The sequence below is a fragment of the Gymnodraco acuticeps genome, unplaced genomic scaffold, assembly GCF_902827175.1.
Source record: "Gymnodraco acuticeps unplaced genomic scaffold, fGymAcu1.1, whole genome shotgun sequence".
Classification (NCBI taxonomy): Eukaryota; Metazoa; Chordata; class Actinopteri; order Perciformes; family Bathydraconidae; genus Gymnodraco; species Gymnodraco acuticeps.
Window position 1 is genome coordinate 198,020 of NW_022991252.1, and position 11,452 is coordinate 209,471.

The following is an 11,452-nucleotide window of genomic DNA, read 5'->3' on the forward strand; positions in this document are numbered from 1 at the left end:
GATCCACTACCACCCCCCCCCCCCCCCCTGCCAAGGCTTGTTGTGGGATTTAGAAGAACTGAGAGCATTTCTTGTAAATGCTGAAGGGAGGAGGGAGCAGGGTTAACTGAGGGCAGTTATCTAAAAGTGAAAGGAAAATACATTCTAATGGGAAATGTTGTTACGGTGAGTGAAGCAAGCAGGTGGGAAAAGTAAGGGTGTCAATCAGACCCTGAATAAGAGGTACAATAAAATCATATAACATGAATGTGAAAACCTAACAGGGAAAGAAATGGCAGTTTAAACACATCCATGCCCCTTCCCACCAAACCAGTTTGGTTCTAGCTCCGTACTTTTCTGGTTCTGAACTGGTTCTCCTTGTTAGTCCCAGTTGTGTTCCCAGCCGCTCACAACCACAACGATGGTGGACTGCGTCGGGTTGATTCTCGTGTTGCTTTTAATAATATGAAGCCAGATTAGATTAAATCACTATTATGCTGAATGCTGAAGCTAACTGTCCATGTTTCTTTTTAAACACTTTGAGAGCTGCAGACTGCTGGAGGTGCTTCAAACTGTAAATAAAATGTAGCTCTACATGTCCATGTGACCTTGGGCAAGATACTTAACCACACATTGGTATGGCTAATGTGTGTGAGTGTGTGTGAATGTTAGTCTCCCTGAGCACCTTGCATGGCAGCCTCTGCCTCTATGAATGGGTGTGAACGGGTGAATGTTGATATGTAAAGAGCATTGAGGGCTTATATCTAAAATATATATAATCTGTTCAATTAAAACAAATCTGAACACATGAGGCTGTATTTCCCCTTCTTCTGTTTATTAAGGGAAGGATGTTATACTTTTTAATCTAATAATCATCCCACTGTAGCTGAACTTCAGACTGTGATGTCAGTGTGTGTGGGTGTGGTTTGCTTCATGAAGTCTGTATTTAAGGAGCTGTTGCTGCAGACTAACTTCACTTCTTCAGCTCAGCAGCAGACCAGCTCCTCCCTCCAGAACCAACTATGGCCAGCAAACATGCCCAAAATGGTAAGTGAATAAACTTTATTGTTAATGATGATTGCAACTTATCTAAATAGATATTTATAGATGGATATGTAGCTTGTCATATTTCCTAATAATGAACAGATCAAAACAGTTAATACAAAATGAATATTTCTTATATTCCAAGCATTTTAAGAGCCTGGGTGATTTTGCGAATGCGACACAGCTTTTACTTGCTTGCATTACATTCTTCACAAGACTACATATTTAGGGGTAGCCAGTACGAAGTCTGTTTGGGCTCATGACTATAACTAAAGGCAACTTATATACTTAAAAGTTTTTTTAGGCCCAAAATGGGGTAATTTGTAGAAGTATGAAAGATAGAAACTAAAATGTTGTCGTGACTATCTGTCAAAAATGTTTTCTCATTAAAATAAACGTACAGCTAGAGGCCACTGCTGCACCATGTCGGTTCAGGTTGTATTCAGGCAGTTAAGAAGTGAAACATTCAGGCAAGATTAACATTTAGTTTGATTTTAATTTTGAGTATTTGTGTTCATCATGGTGCCTCTCTCTTGCTCCGGTGAAGAAAAAATAAGGTCCCTTCAAGGTGCATCACTTGACATTGACAGACCCTCTACCTTTATCACCAAACCTGCCAGTCGCCTAATAAACGCTTTCTATGGTGCCAATAGCATCTACAGGAATAAATGAAAAATATCAATAGAATGACAGATTCTAGAGATGTTCTAGATTATTTAAACCTAGAATCTACACATATTTTAGATTATTAAACCATCTTGATCGAACCTGATCTCACCAGAATGCGTGACTCCACCACGACTCCTTAACACCGCATTGCGTGGTGGAGTCACGAACTTTGCTACATTTCCGTGTCTGCACCACGCAAACAACCCCAATGTAAAGTGAATGAGGCTCCTTCGTCGTGGTGCACACACGCATTTCTACAACGTCCTGCAGTGAGCTTTTATTCTATAAAACGTTTTTAAATCTACTTTTTTTATTTTATTTGTATTCATAATAATTTTTATTTTTTGTCAGAATGTATTATGGCAACCCTGTCTCCTAAAAATTACGTTCCCACAGAACTAAACTGCATTCTCAATTACGTTTAGCTAGAAACTTATTTTCTCCCACGTTACGTTTGTTATGAACGTATCTTAAAGACGTTTATTTTCTACATATCTTTGCCATTTATTGTCTTGCTTATAATAATGATAATAGTCATTTATAAATATCATTTTAGAGCACACCTTTGAAATCAGTAGGCGAGGCTGTAATTTCGCCAGCTGTTACTCTCATGAGCGAGGCAGAAAATAATAGTTTTAACATGCCAAAAAGCTGCTGTGTCGTTTATTGCACCTCAAATATTAAAACAAAACCAGAGTTACGTGTGTCTGTACTTCCTCTAAGAAGAAAGGACAGTAACAGAAGATCTCTGTGACGCCAGATGTGGTGTTGTTAATGCGATAGGATATCCGAAAAACAATTCAGTTTAGGATTGCCGAAGACACTACTCTACCCATAATCCCCAGCTATCGTTTGGGACTACATTCCCGTTGACAAACCCCGTGATTAATCTTCAAGCTCTGGGATTGGATGTTGGAGTGGCAGTGCGCCAAGGTTACGCCAAGCTGTTTGAAATGGAACGAAACCACGGCAGACTATTCAAAACTGGACTCGAACGCCCCCCAGAACTACACATGCTGGCTACTGTGTTTCGCAACATGTTCTCTTTGCCACGTCTCTACTGGGAATTGTAGTTTTAAAAGACGTTTTTGTTTTTCCCAAAATTAGAAGTTGACAGTATTAAACTGTGTACAGCCCTGGAGGTTTAGGTCATAGGAAACACATTGGTGTGTACACATGTAAAACATGTAAGTACTAAATGGGTGAAAATCGCTTTTATCCATAATGGGCAGCATTAATATATACCCACATGACAGCTCAGTGTATTTTTACTCCACTACATTTATTTTAGTTACTTTGTAGATTCTGATTAATGATGTGAAATTGCAGCTCATCCAGAATGCAGCGGCTCGTCTGGTCTTCAACCTTCCAAAATGTTCCCACACCACACCGCTCCTCCGCTCCTCCGCTCCCTTCACTGGCTTCCAGTAACTGCTAGAATCCACTTCAAAACAATGGTACTTGCGTACCATGCTGCGAATGGATCTGGCCCTTCCTACATCCAGGACATGGTTAAACCGTACACCCCAGCGCGTACACCGCAGCGCGTACACCCCAGCGCGTGCACTACGCTCTGCATCAGCCAAATGGCTCGCTGCACCCTCACTGCGAGGGGGACCCAAGTTCCCATCAGCAAAAACACGTGGGTTTGCTATCCTGGCTCCAAGATGGTGGAATGAGCTCCCCATTGAAATCAGGACAGCAGAAAGCTTACACACCTTCCCGCGCAGACTGAAAACTCATCTCTTTCGACTCCACTTCGAGCGATAGAACTATTAACAAAGCACTTATATACTAATAAAGGGCTGGCTTATCTAAAGCCAGTTGAGTAGCACTTGAAATGTTTTGCTCTAAAACCTGATGTACTTATATGATTCTGTTTTCTTCAAGGTTGTATCTTCCTGGTCGAATGTACTTACTGTAAGTCACTTTGGATAAAAGCGTTAGCTACATGCAATGTAATGTAATGTAATATAAACGACCCTTAAAGCAGACTTTAGTTACACCTGAGTCAAATTCAGGGAAGGTGATTGTCAAGTGCCAACAATCAGGAGAGATATTTGATTGTTAGAGGCACACATTGGTGTGTACACATTTAAAACATGTAATTACTATATGGGTGAAAATCGCTTGTATCCATAATGGGCAGCATTAATATTCTACTCCACTACAATTCAGAGGTTAACCTGGTATTTTTACTCCACTACATTTACTTTAGTAACTCTGCAGATTCTGATTAATTATGTGAAATATAAACAACCCTTAAAGCAGACTTTAGTTACACCTGAGTAAAATTCAGGTAAGGTGATTGTCAAGTGTCAACAATCAGGAGATATTTGATAGTTGGTGCTTGAGAAGACTAAACATTTATCTGCAGATCTCTATAAAGTATATTAATTACTCGTTATTCTCTACTAATAGTTAATTAAAAACTGTATATTATGGCTATTTTGCACATCCCTTTCAAGATTTCAAGATTTTCTAAGGTTTATTGACATATCACATACACAACTACGGTGTAGTTATGCAATTAATGAAAAACTTGGGTCACAGGTTCCTCAACAGTGCATTACAAGACATCTATCAATATGTGTGTACCTCCACCATTAAACTGTCATATTCTGCACATTTCTTATTCTATCTACATACATAAGAGTATAATTAATGTGTATAATATCAGTTAAAATAAGTGCTTCAACATAGTTGACATTGCAGTAAAGCAATATATTAGACGTTAACCCTTGTGTGGTGTTCGGGTCAAATTGACCCGATTTCCATTCTCAATGAATACAAAAATATATAAGGATATTTTCGTTCAACCTGAAACTCAATGGCCGGGGCTTATTTATAGTGAAGGACATGTGGAATTGTTTTATTTTTTTCCACTTATGAAAAAAATGCCCACCCGCATTTATGTCCTTCATAAGAGGTTCGGGTCAATCTGACCCGGATACAATACCAGGACAGACAGACAGAGAAAAACACACAGAAACACAGAAACTAAAGACACACACACACACACACACACACACACACACACACACACACACACACACACACACCACACACACACACACACACACACACACACACACAATCGTATGCACAGAGAAGCTGTTTGATCCTGTTTTCCCTTGATCTTTACGCTTTGTAGTGGTGTACACAAACTATCCTAGAACATTATAAACATTTTAGATCTTCCAGAAATGTATAAACATTTTAAATGTTCTCGCACTGTCTCCCTCGCACCTGCACGCCGGAGGAGGGACTAAACAGAGACATAACCTCACATTACAGTGTAGTGCAGAACTACAATTATCTACCAGCAAAATGGCCAAAAGATATTCTGCTCAGAGCCTTGGAGCTAATAATGGATGAGAGTGAGTGGAATGCATTAGAGGCACACGGTGAAGTGGAACAGGAAGACATTTCTGAAGATGAGGATGATGTGGAGGTAAACTCAGAATTTGACAGCAAATTGGAAGATGAACTTGACTCAGAGCCAGCTGCTGGAAGACCCCCACGGCTAGCCGCTGAAGGACCCCCACAGCCAGCCGCAAGAAGACCCCCACAGCCAGCTGTGAGGTCTGTGGACCCTCAAAGGAATCCAAGACACAGACTACATGCAGCAACTGCAACAAGTACATCTGTGCTATACACACAAAGAAGTTCTGTACATCATGTGTTTCCTAAACGGACTTGCCCATTGACTCACATGATGTTCTGTCACTTCATCAATATAGTTTTCGGATATACTGTATTTTATGAATAGTGACTGTTAATTGTTTTTATTTGCTTTGTGTTTATATCTGTTCTATGTCATTTATATGGATGTTTCATTCCCTCTATATTTGTTGTGTCCCGTTAATTATGTTAAGTTTTGTCATGTTAGTTTAGTTTATGTTCCACTTCCTGTTTTATTTTGTACTCACCTTGTCTCATTCCAGGTCCCTTTACTTCCTGCTCTGGTTCCTTTTCCCGCCATCATCAGTGTCTGCCCCGCCCCTGATTGTTTCCACCTGTGCCCACTTACCTCATGTATATATTGTCCTGTCTCCCCTTGTTAGTTGTCGGTTCGTCTTGTTCATTGCTCCAAGAAGTAAGATCTAAGCCATTGTTTAATGAAAGTCAGTGTTTTGCCTTTTACCCTCCACGAGAGCGCTTTACGTTTGTCAGTTTGTTCATTCCTCTAAAAGAGTGATTTTGTTTTTTTTGCAAGTAAAGACTATTTTTTTCTTCAAAAACCTGTTTGTCTCTGGGGTCGTGCATTTGAGTCCTCCAAGCTATTGGGTCAAGGTTCCTAACAATATTTCACAGCCAAATACTTTTGGATGTGGTTCTTGTGTTCCAATTGCTGATAAATGGCTTTATTTCCTTCAGGGCTTTGATTATTATATGACAGATTAAAAATAATAAACATTAATGAAAAAATGTTTCATTTACATTTGTCCGAGAAAAGCATGAGCAAAATGTAAACCTAGTTTTTATTAGTGTATTTTTTTTAACTTAAATTGTTATCACAAAAAACGATGGACACTTCCATTGTTACATTTGATCCAGCAAAGAGTATTTTCAAAAACTAATCATATTTCATTTATATTGTTGGGGAATTAGTTAAAGACAATATATATAAGGAATTGTGCATGTTGAATTTAGTTCTGTATTTTTTTAAACCCTGAAATATGTCCCGGGTCAATTTGACCCGAACATTACCAAAGGGTGCGAAATGTGAACATAACACAAGGGCTTTGTCAGGCTTAATATTTATCTGTAGCTAGATACTGTTAACTGTGATGGTTATTCTCGCGTCCAGGAAAGAGAAGCTTAAAAAGGAGACTAAATGGAGTCTCTGAGATGTTTTCAAATTGGTACTTTAATTAATAAAAGGCGCGGTACAGTCACAAACAGGATATCGTCCGACAGAAAAGCAGCTGTCTCTGGCCCTCGCTAGCAGAGAAAAGAGGCCGAACCGCTCAGGTGCTGCTGTTATATAGCTTCTGCAGGCTCCTCCCTGCGGGCCGGCCCTCCACATCTTAATGTCCGTTGTTACGTTTAAACAGAGGATTCAGGCATTGTACATTCAATACATACTTAAACACGCCTCTTCTCCTCATATTGTCTTTCATCACTTTTCCTTTAACACATTCTAAACGTTGTGGTTAATATTCTAAAAAATACAGAAAATACTTCACGGCTGGTTTGGTTTCTGGTCATTCCGGATGTTGTCACATCTTACCCACGTCTGTAAACAATAACTTTATTCAAATAAACTATACCTTCATTTAATATTCAGCAATAATAATACGTCTATAGTTGCAGTGTTAAAATCAGTAGGTTTCGGTGTGCATCACTCCATGTCATTTCGCTACTAAATTAACCTTTATAAGAAATGGTAAACTAGCCACATGCTAACCGGAGATGAAGGATTTTCAGAATAAAAGCTTAACTGGTTGTGCTCAATAATTTTCTGGTTTTTCAGTATAAAACAGCATTTAAACTGAAGGTACATTTAAGGTACATCATGCCATCAAAACATTGATTTTAATTTCTAACAATACCCCCAAAGCTTTTTTCTTATTTGAAAGAAGACCTTAAAGGTGGGGTAGGTAAGTTTCAGAAACCGGCTCGAGTGCACTAAAATTTGAAAGTACACAGCCGAAAATAATCCGCCCCTTCCTTCAGACTTCCTTACAGAGCACCTCCTCCAACACACATGAACGCGCAATGCACGCCCAATGACGGCATGCCCAATGAGGGCACGAGATACATTTGTGCGTGCACGAGATGGAAGGCTGACAGACAGGGCGGCAAAACGGATTGGTTGTACTTTTTACAGTATTACGGCTTCCACAGATTAACATTTTTTATGGATTTGTTGTCAAAGCATTTAAGATATTCATTGCTATCGGGGTGTTAAGAGCATTCCATGGAATATAACAAAAAGTGTATCTCGAGCCGGTTTCTCAAACTTACCTACCCCACCTTTAACCTGAAGTATTCTTTAATGTGTTAATACAGGTTAATTAGTTTGTCTGTTTTGCACATCCTCATATTAATATCTTTGTACATCCTGCACTAAACTGTTTTATTGTAGAGATCACTTACAGTATCTTCTTGATTTTTTATATTCTATATTTCTATCATTGACCTTCTACTTTCCCCCTATGAAAGTATGTACTCTTAATATTGTTTTCATCAATAACATTATTCAACAAAAATAACATTATTCAACAAAAATAATTCAATAACGTGCTTTAACCACTAGGCGGTGCACACAAGGTAAACAGCATACTAATAATAGCTTTGTATTATTAGTGTAGGACACGTATGTATGTATAACATCTGAAGATGTGTAGTTTTATTCATGTTTTTACATAATTTTACAGGATATTGCTATACTATTTCTCATGTTTTACTTCTACACATTAATATCTGATTTGTAAAACATCACAGACAGAAAGGTATCCGTCATTTAATGGTAAGCTATTGAAATTGTGATTCCATAGATGTGTCTCCCATCACCCACATTCCCAAACTATTCTCTCAACTCAGTATTTACATTCTGATATTCAAAGAAAATCAGTATTATCTTTAACAACTACAAGTCCTTTTCTACCAGCTGTGCACCGTTATGGTGTAAATATAACCTATCTACCAATTGGATCAAATATAAAAGTCAGCTGAATTACTATTGATACTGCAAGGAGACGTATTGTGTGAAAAGAAATGTAAGATGTTGTTTAATTGTTGATATATTTATGATCCACGTCACATATTCAGTTTTGCCGTCAAGTTTTCAGTTCTCCTGTTTGTCCAGAAGTCTTCTCAGCAGGGCTCTATAAATAAAGAACTACGGCAGATATGTAATATTTAATGCAGCCGAACCGTGTATTACAATGGCGTTATGTGATTACCTCCAAAGAGAAAAGCAAGAACACTCGGAATAAAGTATTATTTTATTATTTTAAAATGTTTTCAGATATCATATCGCATTAACACCATATCCCAACATACATTGCGGCTAAAACATCCAATCAACGAGCTTCAAGCTGAGGATCTTTGGTAATCTCTTCAGTGGGTGGTTTGTGATGTGTATCGCTCAAAATGTCCCTTAGAGGCCTACGTCTGTTTCCGGTGACTTTATTTACGGCTAAAAAGCCCAAGATTATAGAATTAAACAAATAAATAAAAAAGGATAATTGTGTGTTATTGTTGAGTAAATAACAGTGTGTTATTCAGAAAAGAATAACAAATTAGAAGGAAAAAAAGATTACAAAAAATACAGATTTCAGTATTTTGAGGCTCTGAGCCCCATTTATTTTCCTCACAGACGGCAAAAGAAGTCCGACATTATACGATTTAAGATAAAAACAAATAAATAAAAAGATAAAACACTGTCATGTAATTTACGTTAGAATAAATAGAATGGTTTTGAATAATATATGAGTGTAAAATCTACGTCACTTTACAGCCCCGCCCACTTTTGGGGAAACCAACGCTGTCATTTGAACGGCGATCAAGCCTGAAGCCACAGAGATCTTCTGTTACTGTCCTTTGTTCTTAGAGGAAGTTCAGAAACACGTAACTCTGGATTTGTTTTAATGTTTGAGGTGCAATAAACGACACAGCAGCTTTTTGGCATGTTAAAACTATTATTTTCTGCCTGCTCATGAGAGTAACAGCTGGAGAAATTACAGCCTCGCCTACTGATTTCAAAGGTGTGCTCTAAAATGATATTTATAAATGACTATTATCATTATTATAAGCAAGACAATAAATGGCAAAGATATGTAGAAAATAAACGTATTTAAGATACGTTCATAACAAACGTATCAATTAAGTTTCTAGCTAAACGTAATTGAGAATGCAGTTTAGTTCTGTGGGAACGTAATTTTTAGGAGACAGGGTTGCCATAATACATTCTGACGAAAAATGAAAATTATTATGAATACAAATAAATTAAAAGAAGCCTCCCGTGAGTTACTACAAGCTATAAAGTAGATTTTAAAAACGTTTTATAGAATAAAAGCTCACTGCAGGACGTTGTAGAAATGTGTGTGTGCACCACGACAAAGGAGCCTCATTCACTTTACATTGGGGTTGTTTGCGTGGTGCCGACACGTAACTGTAGCAGAGTTTGTGACTCCACCACGCAATGCGGTGTTAAGGAGTCGTGGTGCATTCTGGTGAGATCAGGTTGTCTTGATCCCACTCCCCTCTCTGTCAACATTGTTCATTTGGTAGTTGAACCATTTTATAAATACCGAGATTTCTAAATATTTCTTCATTCTTCTTTTTTTCAGCCTGCCAATCAAACACATACAATAACGATGTACTCCGGATTGTGATGGTGGGGAAGACCGGAGCTGGGAAGAGCACCACAGGAAACACCATTCTGGGAAAAGAGTTCTTTAAATCAGAGTTCTCTTTTAAATCCTTGACTGTAAACTGTGAAAAGGTCTGTGGTGAAGTTGATGGACAAAAAGTTGCTGTTATTGACACTCCTGGTCTGTTTGACACCAAGATTGATGAAAAGACGACCAGAAAGAACATTTGTAAGAGCATTTCATTTGCTTCTCCTGGACCCCATGTCTTCCTGATCGTCATCAAAGTGGGCAGATTCACAGAGGAAGAAAAGCAGACAGTGCAGAAGATTCAGGAAATCTTTGGAAAGGAAGCCGACAGATACAGCATGGTTCTCTTTACCCACGGTGATCTGCTCAAAGGGAAACCTATCGAAGAGTTATTGGAGCAAAGTGAAGAGCTGCGGGAACTGGTGGCCAGATGTAAAGGGCAGTACCACGTCTTCAATAATGAGGAGGAGGATCGTTCTCAGGTCAGAGAGCTGCTCGACAAGATCAGAAATATAGCAGTGAAGAACGGAGGAAGCCATTACACCACTGAAATGTTCCAGAAGGCAGAGAGGGCCATAGAAGAGGAGAAACAGAGAATCCTTAAACAGAAAGAAGACGAAATACGCAAACAGGAAGAGGAAATGGCAAAAAAGTATGAGAAACAATTAAATGAAGCCAAAGATGACATGGAGAGGATGCAAAATCTAAAAGAAGCTAGTGAAAGAGAAATGGAGGGGGAGAGTTGGATAATAAGAGAAGAGGCGGGATGGAAGGCCAGAGAGGAAGCTGAATGTACAATTTTATAGATTCCTTTTTTAGATAATACCTATCAACTGAGATGTTTAGCATGAGAGAGTCTGACCTTCTGAGGCTGGACAGCAGCAGATTTACCAAACCTCCTTGCTCATCTTCAGTCCCCTTTCTGATGTATTTGTTTGGTGTGATTTATAGTTATATCAGTTATTTCTAGGTTTGCGTGGTTTGAACAAATACTAAACAAATGTCACACATTGTCCAGAACCAAGATCTCTGATTTGTTCTTTGATTGCTATAACAATCGAAACGTTCAAATCTTTATATGTAATGCATTTTTAAATCAAATATGAAAAGGTTGGAACACAAATTAATGTGTTAATGTGTAAAGACAAACATCAAGTGATTAATAGTGTACCATAATAAAAGACTGTTGAGTTCACATTGAGTGTGTTATGTGCTTTTGTTGTTTAATTAAAGATTAAAAGAGGGTTTTAAGGGTATATCTTATTAGAAATCACAGTATTATTCACCACTGGATCTAAATAATTTGTTTTCATGTCATTATAGAAAAGAAGAAATAATGGAAATGAACGTGTGCTAAATCTGAACATTATAAATCGTGGTAACTTTAAGGATTTTACATTATTGGC

General features: G+C 38.2%; 1 protein-coding gene across 1 annotated transcript; it reads left to right on the top strand.

Moving 5' to 3' along the window:
* The first annotated feature begins 782 nt into the window (after positions 1-782).
* Positions 783-11,241, top strand: LOC117561961 (GTPase IMAP family member 4-like). Its single transcript, XM_034239700.1, has 2 exons — positions 783-1,026; positions 9,996-11,241. The coding sequence occupies exons 1-2, from the start codon at positions 1,002-1,004 to the stop codon at positions 10,850-10,852; spliced, it is 882 nt and encodes a 293-aa protein (XP_034095591.1). The 5' UTR covers positions 783-1,001; the 3' UTR covers positions 10,853-11,241.
* Positions 11,242-11,452: the final 211 nt, after the last annotated feature.